At 35.8% G+C, this 15,608-nt stretch overlaps 1 protein-coding gene across 2 annotated transcripts in view; it reads left to right on the top strand.

The window, feature by feature from the left end:
- Positions 1 to 1,731: 1,731 nt before the first annotated feature.
- MAP3K2 (mitogen-activated protein kinase kinase kinase 2) overlaps positions 1,732 to 15,608 on the top strand; it is a 32,781-nt gene continuing 18,904 nt past the window's right edge. For both annotated transcript variants that reach the window (XM_075710309.1, XM_009483221.2), the window contains exons 1-8: positions 1,732 to 1,783; positions 4,107 to 4,225; positions 5,922 to 5,962; positions 8,523 to 8,622; positions 10,471 to 10,584; positions 11,221 to 11,320; positions 12,319 to 12,449; positions 15,489 to 15,568. In XM_075710309.1, coding sequence (XP_075566424.1) covers positions 1,780 to 1,783; positions 4,107 to 4,225; positions 5,922 to 5,962; positions 8,523 to 8,622; positions 10,471 to 10,584; positions 11,221 to 11,320; positions 12,319 to 12,449; positions 15,489 to 15,568 — 689 coding nt within the window. In that variant the 5' untranslated portion in view covers positions 1,732 to 1,779. The remainder of the gene's footprint in view (positions 1,784 to 4,106; positions 4,226 to 5,921; positions 5,963 to 8,522; positions 8,623 to 10,470; positions 10,585 to 11,220; positions 11,321 to 12,318; positions 12,450 to 15,488; positions 15,569 to 15,608) is intronic.

Genomic DNA, 15,608 nt, shown 5'->3' with positions numbered 1-15,608 from the left:
ACTTGGAAGCTGTTTCAGGTACTATTTTGAGGCTGTCCATAGACTTGGGAGTATGTAACTCTGAATACACTTGAATCATATTTTCAGCTTTATTTTAGTTCTAATGTGCTCTCTTGCATGCTCTCTCTACTGAACTGATTTCTGATTGCAGAGGGGGACCTCTGGATGTTCTTTAAAAGGCTGATCCCTTCTTGGTTATTATGGAGCTTGAACTAGACAATAGTAGGCGAGTCATCTGATATGTAGGTAAAAGGCAGTATACAGCAGAGAGCTTTATGTGGCTCTCAAGTCCAAATTTCTTTCTGAAAAGTATGCCAGAACTACTTGAAGCTTTCTAGTCTCACTGATGAAATGAATGCTGCTTAAAAAGGCTATTTTCATGAAATGAGTATGTAAGAGACACAGTGCCAGAAACTCTTAGATGAGTAACTGAAGATGCTCAGAAATCCTTTGGAAAATTGTAATTAATTTGTTGTTAGCTAGAAAACTGGCAGAATATTCAAGCAAGGAAGGCTGGCTGGCTGGTGCTGAAAGAGCTGGCCCGCCTCCCCTCTGTTCTCAGCCATGTGCTCCCACAGGTGGCCCTGTGCTGGCATCGGGGGTCATTTGACACTGGTAAGGAACTAAACCATGAGAAAACAAATTCTGTTTAAAAAAAATTTAAAAAGAGTCATATTCTGTTGGTGTAGGTCCTCGAATGAATTTGCAGGGAAATGGTCTGTTTTATCAGAGTAGGGTAGATCTTTCAGCTCTCAGTCAGAAGGATGGATGGTCCACTGCAGCCAGGAAAGGGGAGGAGGGAATAGGCTCTCCCTGCTTGGTTGCAGTGACTGCTTAAGAAATTAGAGACTTTTCTTCTATGATCTTGCTTTAAAAATTCTGAATTCTTCATGTGGTAGCCTGTATTACAGCAAATCTCATTGTCTGTTTCGGGATATATCTTTACTTTTTTGCTGTTAAGCTCCATAATAGCATGTCATAGAAAGATTATGTTAATTGGTCTTTAGTTATTGGGTTTTTTTAAAATTGGTCAATGTTCAAGATATTGTGATAGACAGAGTTTGTTTATAAATGTGCCCCCTATGTTTCTGCTTTTCTGGATAACTTGTATATTAAAAGTTAATACCTTCTGTCTTCCAGAGGCATTTGCTTTCAGGGGTGTTGGATACCTATGTAATGCTCTTGAATTATGATGAAAAAAACTTACTAATTGAAGTTTTCTAGTTTATATAATCAGTAGGCATTGATGCCTCTTTATTTGTGCCATGAGTTTCATATATATTTCTATATATGAACTATATATATGTAGTTCTGAACACAGAACTTTGAACACCAGATACAGAAAAAGAACAGGTTCTTAATAATCTGGAGTGGTGGGTATCCCATGTAGCAGAGTGTTATGGCTAATTAAGCTACTAATCATCATTTGGGGGTGTAGATAGAGACTAAAATCAGCCTAAGTCTAGAAGAATATTTAGTTCGGGCTTTGTGTCTTCTGAAAGTCTATACATGTTGCTCAGAGCCCAGTGAGGCTTTGGGGACAATATCTCTTTTCTCCATATGTCATATCTACATATGCAATCTCACTTGTAGTTTATATGCATATTTGATATGTAGAATATTAGAAAAACTGCCCTTAAGCAGTGAAGAATTGACTGTTTTATGTGGCTTTGACAACTTCAGTAATTGTGTATTTTTGGGTTTGCATTTTAGGAGATAAAATAATGCTAATGAAGCAACCATTTCCCTGAAGTGCAGGTTTTCAGGCTCACTGCCATTATGGGTAAGTGTTGTGTGTAATGTATATAAAAATTTAATTTGGATACTTTTCATTTCTGTTGAAGACCAAAAACATTAATGTAATACCATTCCTAGGAAATGTGTGCTTTGGCTGTGTAACTCAATGTAATGTTTACATGAAAGGCAGTGTTCAGCTGCTTTGCTAGTATTCAAAATACTTCTGTTTTTTTTTCCCATTGGAATATAGCACTTTTCCCTCACTATGTGGTAACTTAAAAATCCAAGTATAGGAAATTGAGATTCATGGTATTAGGGTACTGAGCAATATTTACTGTGCTCTAAATGGTAATGGCTATTGGGGAAAAAAAACCCCACAAAGTCTATATTAAAGAATTTTATTGTATTGTCTTGTGTCATTGCAGTGCAAAACCAGGACTGTATAGATGGTTTAACTGTGTTTTTCTAAATATGTAGCACATTTGTATTACTTTAAATTTTATGTACATTTTTCAAGTTGTACATGCTTTTTAATGAGCTAACCATGTTGTTATTGTAAGCACTTACCAGTGCTTACTCTCAAAAAAAATCCCAACAAACCAACCAAAACACACAAGTTTTTGTACTGCTTTTGTTCATCTTTTATTGTTATGCTAATCTTTTCCTAACCTCATGCTTAATAATACAGTGGCTGAATCTAGGAATACAGCACTCTTTAGATTTCTGATATTCTCAACATTTTGTGTGAGAGAAATGACTATTGAGTCATATTGGATATTCAGTAAACTTCAGATGCTTTGCCACAATGCTTTGGTTTCCTTTGAAATATGCTACCTAGTGACTGGGAATTAAACTTCTTCCAACCAGCTGCTAAAAGAAAAAAATTTTTTTTATCACTGAGCACTAGGATAGGCTATAACACAATAATATAGTTTAACTTTTTTAATTGTGGCAAGTTTTGAAGTGTGTTTTAGTGTGAGAAAGGAATAACTGTGAGCTGCAAGAATGCCTTCAGTTCTGCCATTGAACATTGCTAGTAAAACTTGCTTTTATAGATTTGCATTATTAGTAGAGTTTTGAATAATGATAGCATGAGTGATGATCAAAGTTACTAATTTTCAGACCAGCTTTCTGATTTGTTAGGAATCTATTAAATTAGAATACTGAAATCCCACAATTTCTTGATATGACAAATATATTTGGTTATATTTGAATAGTGTGTGAAGGAATTCTCATAATTGCTGAATACCTGGAATGCTTGCTTGCTGATTTTAATGCTGAGTTTTTCTGAGGTCCATGTTTGAGAAATACTGTTCTTTGTAAATCACGGCACTTAGCAATGAATTCTTCAACAAACACATCCATTGTGAAGTAGTGTGAAGGCATACAATCAACACCTTTGCAGATAAATTTTGTTATCCGGTGTTCTAGATGCATGTTGAGTATAGTACTATTGCTGTGGCCAGGAATTAATACAAAATATTAGTGATAAATAAATTTCCCTTACTGATGGATGTACAGGCTTTTGAGCTCCTGAGTGCTTTCCTGTCTCAAGGAGCATTCCAGTTCCAGGGCAAACCTTGTCTAGCATGGCCCCAGGCCATCACAGCTGCATCAGGATTGAGGATTTTGTGTGAACTTGAAATCTAAGCTGCATTAGCACTCCTGCCCCTAAATTGTCCCCTGGGTTTAGCGCTTCTGTTTATCCTTGTGACTTACTCCTGTAAGCCCTAAAAAACCCTACACTTGCAGTCCTGGAAAAGTTCTCTGGTGTTTTGGTTTTGTTGTGGGGTTGGTTGGTTTGTTTGTTTTTAAATTACCCTGTGGGCCATCAGCAGATGCTCAAACAGTGGAGATGTTCCTCTAGGAGTTGTGTATGCTTCCTATGTGTATGACCGTACCTGTTCAGGAGAGGAAAAATGATTCGAAAGTGCTTTTCTTTTTCTTTATTTTACAAGTAGGGGAGGGTGGGGAGCAAAGTGTTATTTCTCGCTAATGTCTCATCTATGGACATTAATTGAAACAAAGTAGAGAAATGTTTTTTTTTTTTTTCCCCGCCCTTCTCTTATTACTATAGACTGCAGTTCTGTAGAGTTGTCAGTCTCTGTTATAACTTCAGTTTTTTAAACCTGCCATTTAAGTGTGTTTGTTGATTAAGCTGTTTATTTTCATAAGCACTGTTAATAATAAAATAAAAATGTTTGCAACATGGCAGTAATTTTTTTTTAATTTGCCAATTGTGTATTGAAATGTAATATGGACTTTCAGATTTTAGAATAATGTCGGCTCAATTGTGAAATGAGATAGTAATGCACTTCCCACATAACAGTCATTTATACTTCTCTTATCTGGTCTCTTTCTCTGAGCAGACGAGCAGCAAGCTTTGAATTCAATCATGCAGGATTTGGCTGTGCTTCATAAGGCCAGTCGTCCTGTATTGCCCCAGCAAGAAACAGGAAAACCAAAGTCATCTTCACCTAAAAAACAGGTAATCTTTAATATCCTTACTAACCTATTGAACACTGAATGTCCTGCTGTGACTTCTATAATTATTTTTCTTGCCAGACTGGTGAGCATCGCAGAATGAGCTGTTAGTCTCCCACATGTGCTGCAATTTTCTTTGCTCGTGTTCTGAAGTTAGCAGCAAAATGAAATGGTAGCATTTCAAACCAGATCATAGTCTATACTTACATTACTCCAGTCCTGATAAATTGAAGATCATAGGGGTGTTTGGACACTGTATGTAGAATTATTATTATTATTCAGTTGGTACTAGACTATTTTAAAATACCAAAGTGTGCTAGCATCTCTTATTTTGAATGCTTCTTTAGAATTAATTTTATAGGTATACTGCATTGCCCAGTTGTCAGCCATGTCATACTAAAGAATGTCAGTACAGCAGCAGAAAGCTCCTTTACTGCATCTTTGGCCTCAATTTTTTGCTTGTTCATATGCTGGAAAAGTGAGTTCTTTTCAGCTCTGTTTCTTTTCTGCAGATACCGAACACAGACAGAAAAGTAGTAAATACTTAGTTGACAGGTTTGAACTACTATATGGAGAGGAGAGGAGAGGATGTGGATTTTTACCCAAGATGTTGTAGCAGCCCTATTGAATTAGCTCATGTTTATTCGATTTGATCCTTAATTGACAGTCCAATATTTCATGAAACTTCATTTTGTGCAGTCTTGTTTTAACCTGTTAAATGTCGAAGTATTTGAATATATTTGCCTCTTAAACTGTCAAAAACTGACAGCTGCATCTTTTTCATCCTGTGCTTTAAAAGCTGTGAGATTTCCGTATATAACGATGGTGCTTTGCTAATGTCATATAACTAACTTCTGAGCTGTGACTTTAGGCATTGAAGTAATGTGCATATATAATCCAAAATTATTTGAATATAATACGTTTAGAAAGTTAGAATAGTTGAGCCATTTCTGAGTTTAAATGTGGTAGTGGTGAGGGGGAAATACATGTTTGCAATTCTGTTTAAATTTGTGAATTTTGAAACTAATCACTTGTGAATCAAGTAATTCTTTTGGAAGATACAACATTGTTATTCGGATATAATCTCTGTGGTTGAATGCATTTTTTTTTTCCCCTGCAATAGTTACTAATACAATTTGATTCTTAAAATTATTATTTTGCAAAGCAATTTTATTTCCATGTAACTTCAGATATTTACAGGTATCTTTGTTATTGGGAAATTGATTGCGTGAATGCTGGCTTAATTACATGTGTGGGTTTCTATGGTAATGCTTGTGAAACAAGATGTGTTTATTAAGCCTGGAATGCTCAGCTCTGGAGTGTACATAAAAACTTGTTATGGTAGCTAAGTCCACCTGCCTGTTCATGATGGAGAATTTTTTGGTAATCACTTCCACGCTGAATTTGAAATCATTAATCTGTTATAATATTAAAATACATTGATAGAAAATAATGTGTTTACTTACAGAAGCATTCGTCATACTTCAGAATAATTTTTTGTATTTTTTACACACTTTAAGGCTCTATCAGATACCTCGGCTGAAGTTGTTAAAATGCTTGGTGTATCAGAAAGGACAGAAAATTAATATGGACTGCTTAAGGATTGTACTTCTGGTGTAGGATTATTGAATGGGATTTCATGGCCTTCGTTAAAGGAGGTAGTAACAAACTAATAGTGGTTCCTTCATCTCTTCTTACAGAACGATGTTAGAGTCAAATTTGAACATCGGGGTGAAAAAAGGTAAGGTGGGAACACAGGAAACAGTCTTTTCTTTTAATTATTTATAGAATCTTGTTGGGCTTCTATCATAAAGTTTCAAATAAACTGTTCAAAGTGTTTCAGATATCTGAGTGTATTTGTTTTGAGTGTAATTAGTAATTTTCATATGAACGCAATTTAAGGAGAATTAATCCATTTAAAATGTGGGCTCTTAAGTATACATAAATGCAGAATTATCTTACTATAGCTATGTCCCATGTAATGTCCTTCATTTGTTTACCGTTCAGATAGATGTTTGTAGCCTAGAACAATTACTTAGATCATTAGCATAGATCTCAAATATGAGTAGACCAATAAGTATTTTTTTGCTGCATCATGTGTGTAATAAATGCATGATATGGTAATATATTGTTACCGTAGCACCCAGAGGAAGAAGCCTAGATCTTAAAGCTCTGTATTGGATTGTACTTTGGAGGAACCAATCTGAGAACTGTAACAGGAAAATGTGCTAGACTTTATAATTAGATTGTTTTCATTGATAATTTTGAATAATGCTAAAATTTATTTTCATTTTTTGTATGAGAGGTGAATGATGTACATGCTTAAAGTATACAAACATCTATCTCTATGCTCTGACGGCTGCTTAAAAGCTTTCACAGAAGTCGATCTACAGTTCTGTGCAGAACTGGTTTCTGGACAACTCATTTTGTCTGTCTCTTTCTGAAAACATAAACCTTCATTGTACCTACAGAGAAATGGTTATAGAATAAGATCTTTGAAAATACCTAATGAAAAAGGAAGTAATATCCTGGCCGTACTATTTGTCAGTAGAAATGGTAGATTCCTTAAGTAACGATTGCTTCAGAACAAAACGTATGCTACTTCTAGGCAGTCCTTAGTGTGATGTGTAATAGATCGGTGTGTATCCATGCTGATTACAGTATGCGCCCTCTCTTTACCTGGGTTAGTAAAATAGCAGTAAGTTCCCTAGGTATTAACGTTCCTCACCTTCTTTCTGTCACTTTTCTGAACATCACATGTAACAGTGCATCGGTAATGGTTGAGTGCTATAAGTAATTTGGAGGAAATAAGTCTTTTCAAAAGCTTTGAAAATTGAGGACTCTTCTGCCTAGCAATTTCTTGTGAAATAAGTGGAAGCATGAATTCAAAACAGAGAACTGTTTACTCACTGCCAGTCTGCACGGGCACTGCATTCTTGCAGTTTATCTTAATTCACTTTCACAGTGGACTAAGTTAATCAATTCAATATGATTACAAGCATAAAGTAAGTGTGTGGAAAGATACCTTTCCCAAGCTTTTATGCTGATGGGCCTAGCTGTGTTTTGGGCTGTCCCAAGTAACTTCAGCCTGCCTTGCCCAGGGGTACTGGGCAGCCCAGGCTCATTGCTCAGCATGAGTTATAATACTTTTGTTGTCTGAGCATGTAGCTCTAAAGATAAATTAATGAAATGATGCAAGAAAGGTAAGTTATGCAATGACCTTCTCACTAGTTTTTAAAAAGGGAAGTGGAAAAGAGAAGTGATTCCAGAGTTTCTTTCAGTAGTGAATGTGACACTCTGTACCAAGGAGCGTGCACTGTGGTGGGCAGAGTTCCAGGCTTGCTAAACAAATTGTTAACTACAGTGAGAATTGGTGTTGGTGAGGTTCTTTTTTTTTTCTTTTTTTTTTTTCTTTTTTTTTAAGATTTGAGATTTTTTCAAAATGGTTTTTAATTGGAAGCAGCCTGCCTTCTAGCCTCATTTTGGTAAGAAATGTTGTTCTGTAACCACTGTACCAATTGAAACACTGATAAAAGAGACAGTTATCCTTTGCTAATTTTTCTGATTCACAAAATTTGAGTGCTGTTTCTTTTTTGGATGTGAATTGAGTGTGCCTCACTAGCTTAGTCACTTCTAAAGACTTTTTTGTTAAATGCTGTTGTGCCTCAAATAATGCATTTTCCATAGTAAAAGGTCAGTTACAGGCATTTTGGGCTATTTGGTTTGACGAGACATTCAGTAAAAGCAAAATCTGAGTTGTTGACTTACAACTGCACCATTCTTACAGGAGCACACTTGAAGCACAGTTAGTGATGGACTCAGCAGTTTGAGCATGTAATTCATTATGGTAAAGATGGTGACATGTAGTTACATTCCTCACATGAGATAGTCTTCTGGATTTCCAAAAAATGGGGACTGTAGGAGTAATTCCTTTCTGATGCTTAAGCTTGTCAGCCTATGGTACTCCATTATCTTAGTTTTCTGAAGTAGAAAATTTTAGAACTTTCTAAGAATTTGCCTCTGGAATGGAGGCATGCAAAGCATTAAGTTAAGAAAGAAGCCATATGAAAGCAAGTGAAATACTCATAATGAGATCTAATTTTATGTGTGATTATCCCTTATAACTTCTTCACTGCTTCTCTCTCTTTTAATGACTCAAAATGTGGAGGACAGCGAATAAAGCATAGTCTCTTATGGTCTTTTAGTAATAAATTTAATTCTAAGATTGCTCTTAAGTAATGAGTTGTCAGATTTTCATAAGTAATGGACAAAAATTCTTTATAACTTAAATTGTGTTTCAGGATCCTGCAATTACCAAGGCCTGTTAAACTTGAAGATCTTGCAGCTAAAGCTAAAGTTGCTTTCGGACAGACTATGGATTTACATTACAGCAATAATGAGGTAATATTCTTTGTCTTCTAAATTCTCAGTGCCTTGTACATTGATTATTTTATGGCTGAAATTTGCTGTCATAAGCAGTGAGAACCACTCCTATGACAAACCTTGCTCCCATGACAAAACCCGAGATTTCTAATGTGTGTGTTCTCAAATATGTAAGGCTTGTCTAAATTAGGATAGGCAGGAGATGCATGGAATGTTTTATGAGGAGAATCATATCTTAACAAATCATGTCTCAGACTTGATTGGGAATGTGTAAATTGTTTTCCTGCCCTGCCACAGTCCTGTTGCATGACTTTGGGAGAGTCTTTACCTCTTTGAGCTTTGTCTTGTTTGTAAATTTGAAATAACATTTATACTTTCTTGTACACTTTTTTCCTTTAAGGATTAATCTTGTTATGTAATTGCTAGAATGTTGCATTTAGTAATGTTTGGATTGGAGAACTAGGCTTAACTGGTGCTCCTCTTAAAGTGGCTGGTTCACAAAGATTTGTTGGGAACAGTGCTAGCGCTGTCAAGACACTTATGCCTAATCAAGATTAGTTTCAGCTTTCCTTTAGAAGTAGAGTTGGAATTATTAATAGGAAATACACTTACAGAAGCAGGATCCATTCTTAGGAGTTACTTCTGGTTTTTGCCTTGAATCAGCAAAGTGCATAGAGGATTATTTGTGTGCTTGGTTATGCACAACGTAATTGCTGTATCAAATCTGCATCTTTGCAGAAGAAAATGCCTGTTATTGCTGTTTGTTGGTTACTTGCTACCTTAGCAGGCACTTCTGTGAAACTCATCCTCAAAATGAGGATTTCCTACAGAAGGCTTTTGGAAGGTCAGAAGAAATGGCCATTCACGATGCTTTAGCCTCAGCTCCTTTCTCTGATAGATTTGTAGGCATTTGAGCAGGTTTTCTGCTTGTCATCTTCTGCACTAGCTGGCAAATCATCCCATCACCTTTCAGAAATGTGATGGTAATAACCTGTCATTAACATTAAAACTGCAACTTAAAATGAAGAGTATGCTCATTTGTTATCAAGACCTTCATCCCTCATTCTCATTTCTTTTTTGTATAAAAATACTGTATTTCAACTGATGTTTTATTTGAGCATCACTGACTGAGACTGTTTTCAAGTAGAATAGATTTTTAAAAAAATCTATATTGCACTGTTCCTTTGTTACAAGCAGAAGCTGTAATTTACACTCCTGAAACATAAGCCCAATTTTAATCGTTATAGAACTCAGATCTCAAGTGTACTTCAACGGCATATCATTTTCTGTTCTAAACATATATGTATGCCAAGTTAATTCTAATTAATTAGATCCAAGGAGATTCTAGTGAGGACTGCAGTTGTTCTATGTGGATCACATCATGCCTGATAATTTCCTTAACAAATTCTGTTATTCAGTGGAGAAATTCTTAGTGATACAACTTGAAATAAATATAGTTGTAATATTGTGAGATAGAAAAATGTGCTTTATGCTCTATTAAATAAGACTTATTTATCTTAAAGACTTTCATTAATTTAGGCGATGGCAAATACATTGACACTGTTGCACAAGTTTCTCTGAAACTTGTAGGATGTTAAGTTGTACATGTGTAAAATGGTTGCTCCTTCATTGTGAAGACTTGTTCCACCATGCTGTACCTATGGAAGGCATCTGAAGGAAGACTTAAGGTTGAACTTCAGACATTTTGGTGCTAACTTGAGGCATCATTTAATAGATTTTATTTTTCAAGTTGTTTGGAATAAAAGGAAAGATAGCATCGGTTTCTTTGTTTCTCTGCACTTGACTTCCTCATTACTTTCTTGTGTCCTGTTTAAGACTTTTTTTTTTTCTTCCTCCTTTTTGTAGCTTGTAATTCCATTAACCACACAGGATGACCTGGACAAAGCTGTTGAACTGCTTGACCGTAGTGTTCATATGAAGAGTCTCAAGATATTACTTGTAATACATGGAAATACACAGGTATGAGTTGACATACTGAATGTCTTTCTCCTCAGTTTTTATACTGAAGTATAACTTGTATGCTTTGTTAGAGATTACATTTTTCCAATTGGAAATACTACTGATTGCTTCTTCAGTTCACTTTGAGCATGTATTAGCATTTTGTATTGACTCAGTTTTAACTTTTTCCTAGATACTGTTCCTCTCTCTTTGTATGCCTTCCCTACAGTGCTAGGAAAGTGTTCCTTAATAGGGTGGTGATGTGATACAAATTTGAGAAGCACATAGACTTCTAAGTAGCATTTGAAACTGTTCTTTGTCATATGCTGGTGACACTCCTTTGTTGCACGTTAAATGTTTGTTGTAGCAAACAGTAGCAGTGGACTATAGGCTAACTACTGAGTTATTTTGGTATTGTCTATCACACCACAGCCATGATATTGATAGGGTTTGTATACTAGTACATATGAAAATTATTCTTAAATATTAAGAATGACCTACTAAAATAGATGAATTTTGATATAAATTGACAAGCTTCTTTTCGATTGCTTGAAAAAAGGAACATGTTGCCCAAAGCCTTTAAAAGTTTGCAAAGTATTTTATCGTCAGGAGTATAAAGTAATAATTGCAGTTTTTAATATATGCATGCATTTTCAGTCACCCAGTGTAAATAACGTGGAACCCTTGCCCTCACTGGAAGATTTAGATAATACAGTGTTTGGTGTGACAGACAGAAAAAGGCGGCTGTCTGTAATAGGTAAGCTACATATTTCAATAGCTTTAATTGTAAAAACTTCTCTTTTGTAATATTCTCTTCATGAAGATCTTGTTCTCAACACAGACTGTTTGAATTTCTCTTGCTCATCAATGACTTGTCATACTATAGAGTTTGCACTCGGGGGAGTGAATTTTGAATTTTAAGTCAAAGGTGGTTTAAATATATTTAGTGCAGAAAATTAACCAAAAAAATCACAAGCACATAGATCTATGTAGAATTATTTGAGGTAGCTGATGGGTATCCTGAAAAGTTGATGTCAGTACTCCCCTTTATTTTCAGATACAGGAATGAGTTACTGAAAATTCTGTTTGTTTATATGGCAATGAATTTCCTTGCTCAGTTTAGGACTCCCATATTTTTTAATCTCAATGTATGAATATTTGTTTAAGATACTTCTTTTGGTTTTGATATAACCTTTTTGCCTATTCATGTTTTAAAGTTGATGTGATGTTAACTTCCAAATTTAATTATGAAACTAGAGAGTTTAATGAATAATTTTTCAAACTAATTAATTCATTATGCATTTATTATGAATAAAGGTATTCATGTTCTTGGAGACATAATATTCTACAAAGAAAAACTGGAAATTCTCAAGAGTTAGAAAGGATTAGTTGACATGGGTGGAAGTGTTTGGATTTTTGTTTTGTTTCAAAAGAAGAAATCTACCCAGCTAGATGTGTGGGCAAGCTATATTTCTGTTCCCATATGGGGAATTTTTTTAATTAATAATTAATATAAAAATATTATAAACAGAAATTTAAAAATTCTTTTTAATGCTATTGAGGCAGCCCTGCCCCAGATTTTGCATAATTCCTGGATTACGGATTTTAAATGCTATATGTAAGTTTTGTATTGCATAGGCATTTGGGAAATTTCTAAAGCAAGACATAATCCAGGCAGGCTCAGTGCCTATGAAGCTTTTGAATAAAGATTCTGCGTTAGTGAAGAGACTCTGACTAGCTCTTTTCTTTCAAAAGGTTCTAATACTCGTGACAGGAGTTCACCTCCCCCAGGATACATTCCAGATGAGCTGCATCAGGTGGCCCGAAATGGGTCATTCACCAGTATCAACAGTGAGGGTGAATTCATTCCAGAAAGTATGGATCAGGTATGTGTGTGTTTTATTAAAGTTATTGTTAGATTGATTTATGAAATACTGCTGTTCAAGAAGGATATGGAATTGTTAGAAAAAACAGCTAAAAAAATTATGACCTAGAAAACATGATCTGTGAGAGAAGGTTAAAATAGTGGTTGTTTAGTCTTGTAGAACCTGTTTTTTCTCTGTAAGTCTCATCAATTATTTAAATATGTTGTCAATTATTTAAATATGTTGCTACAAGGAGGAGGATAATATTCTTAATTTCCGTGATAGTTGAGCAAGGTAGTGATAGATACAAATTACAGCAAGAGATGTCTACATTAGAAAGCACAAAACCCTCCGTTTTAATGAGAAGAATATGTAAGCAAGACCAGTTTTACAACTTTCCCAGGTAATCAAAGGAGGTTTTAAAGAAAAGTTTGGATCTGTTGGAATTATTTGAACTCAGTTGATACTGTGTTGGGGTAGAGGCAAGGGGATGGCAATGGGCCTGGTATAAATAAGCTCTGAAATACTTTCCACAGTCACGTTGGGGGAGAGGCGGTGGTCACAAATGTATGTTATTTTGTTCTCCTTATTCACCTGCCTTATTGGTGTGGGATATCAGCACACTTAGCATGAGTAAAAATGCTGCTCTCTGAATATCAAAACTGCCCTTAAAAACAGCAGGAAAAGATGGAGGAATGTAATGGCTCACAGAATTGGCAATGGAGAAGGAGATATTTTAAGGAGGAAAAAAAAGTAATGCTGCGTACCCAAATCACTTCAAGTTCTTGTTGACATTGGCACTGTATTCACAAATGGCAAGAGGCAATGGTTTTTATGAGCTGACTAAATGAGAGACAGATGATAGAATAAAAATAGAGGCAAAGAGATTGTGCAATTTGTTGCACAATTTTAATGACTGAGCTGGGAATAGAGACTGTATCTCCTAATTTCCAGACCAGGGTGCTATTCATTATCATAGCCATGTGGTCAGATCCAGCCCAGGCCTGGATTCATTCAGTGAAATGATTACTTTTGGCCTGGGCAAACTCATTTTTGGTCACTAACTGGTCAAACAGACAGATGATCTCTGAGGCCCAGGATGTCCTTTCACTCCAGCATATTCAGGGAACCTGTCATGTACGCATTTCTGTGTAAGCTGTCAGCAGGGTTTAAATACAGGAATTTTACTTTCATAAGAAGCCAGGTTAGTTCAAACTAAGCAGCCTCAAGGGCCAGGTTGGGGTGTTGGGAACTCACAACCTCTGTTTGCTTCCTAACCCCTAAGTTGCCACATCACCTTGGCAAGTGTTGACCATGATGCCTACATCTGTCACAGCCGGCTCCACAAAGACAAGATGGGAATTTGGGAGTGGAGGGTTTGGCTAGGATCTGCTCTCCTGCTGATCTGCTTGAGCCAGCTAGTCACACTCTGACACTAGACCCCACACTTTTAAGAGGAGATGATGGGTTGGATAGCAGCAGGCCATGGTCTGCCAGTTGTACCATGCTGCCTTAAGTTAAAGAGGTAATTTATCTGGCAGCAGATGGGCTTTTTTCCCTTTCAGGACCCACTGCTCAGCAGGAGTAAAAGAGGAATAAAATTGCTGAACTTATGGTAAATGTTGTCCTCCCAGATACAGAGTTCATTTAAGTGTCTTGAGTTTGCAGAGTGCAAACTCACTTTCTGGACACTAATTCTTTAATAAGTCCTTGATCGGTGCTTGGCAAAGTATGTGCCCAGGACCTTTAAGATGCAGCACAGACCATAAAAATTGGAGGGGCAACTGCTTAATTTACAGACTGGTGTCCAGTTTTTAGGAAATAATAGATGTTATATAATATACCAAACCAAACTTTATTTTAGGAAGGAGCTCATTTTAAGACAACAGATGAGCTTTTCACTCTGTTTTTGAGAGGCAGGCTGGTAAAATTGTCACATTCAATAATTCAAAATTTAGACTCTGTTTCGATCTCTTTTGAAAAATATATCTGTAAAACATTTCAGATCGCTTTACTGCAAAAGCGAAGGGAGTGATGTTTGCCTGTCATCATACTTAGTACTTTACAGGTCGTGGTGTGGAATAAATGAAACGAATGTCAGCCAACAGAAATATATGGTAGTCAGGAGGGTGCTCTTTACTGTCAATCCGTTTCTTTTTCTCTGGATTAGAATTCGAGCAACAGAGAAAGTGTTGGTGGTTATTTTCATTATGTAACAGATGTGGCCGAGATAGTCAGTTTTATGACTTCTTCAGACTAATACATGGTAGATTTCACACAACTCATGAGTGTTGATTACTAGGTAGGTTGTCAGAAGTGTTTAGGAAAAAAAAAAAAAATCTGTCTTTAGTGTTGTTGTAAACTCCAGTTTCAGATGAAAGTTTATCTTATTTGAAACAGGATTTTGGGTTGGGGGAAAAGGGAGAGTGTTCATAAATTTTATGTGTTCTCCCTCTTTCTCCTTCCATTTTCTCTTCAGTTCTATTTAAAATTCTGTGTAACTTGGAGTCTGAACTAGAGATAAATGTTTAAAAGCTTTTTACAGTATTTAGTTTTAGCGGTTTTCTGTAACTTCTAGTTGGCCAAACTTAAACCACTACAGAGATTATGTAAATTGCGTTCATCACAATCTGTGTCATATTTGATATTTTTTCTTAGATGACAGCAAACCCCACATTTTTTTAAACTGTCTCAGCTTTTTATCTTTTAGAGGCCTTATTTTTGTTTTTCTGTTAAGCTGCTCATGCAGATACTGATACAATGTTAAGAGACAATGACGTACAGGAAGAATGTAGCAGTACAACTTGTTAGGTACAAAGCATGATACAGGATTAAATACCTTAACTATATCCTAGTTAGATGTGAGAAAAATGACAGAACCATTTCAGGAAAAAGAACGTAATGCAGGTTCAACTATGACAGTTAACTTTTTCTCTAGTAATTAATCTTTCTGGTTTGGTTTTGGTTTTTATTAAGCATTTCAAAGCAGAAACCTTCAAGCGTTTCAAAAACAAAAAAAAAATTGAACTTGTTGGTCTTCCTCTGCTTGTTATTTATTAGATGCTGGATCCATTGTCTTTGAGCAGTCCTGACAACTCTGGCTCAGGAAGCTGTCCCTCACTTGACAGCCCTTTAGATGGGTAAGAATTCCTTACATTCATTACCTATCTTTATTAGATT

Source organism: Pelecanus crispus, chromosome 5, assembly GCF_030463565.1.
Source record: "Pelecanus crispus isolate bPelCri1 chromosome 5, bPelCri1.pri, whole genome shotgun sequence".
NCBI lineage: Eukaryota > Metazoa > Chordata > Aves > Pelecaniformes > Pelecanidae > Pelecanus > Pelecanus crispus.
This window is presented reverse-complemented; position numbering and strand designations above follow the sequence as displayed.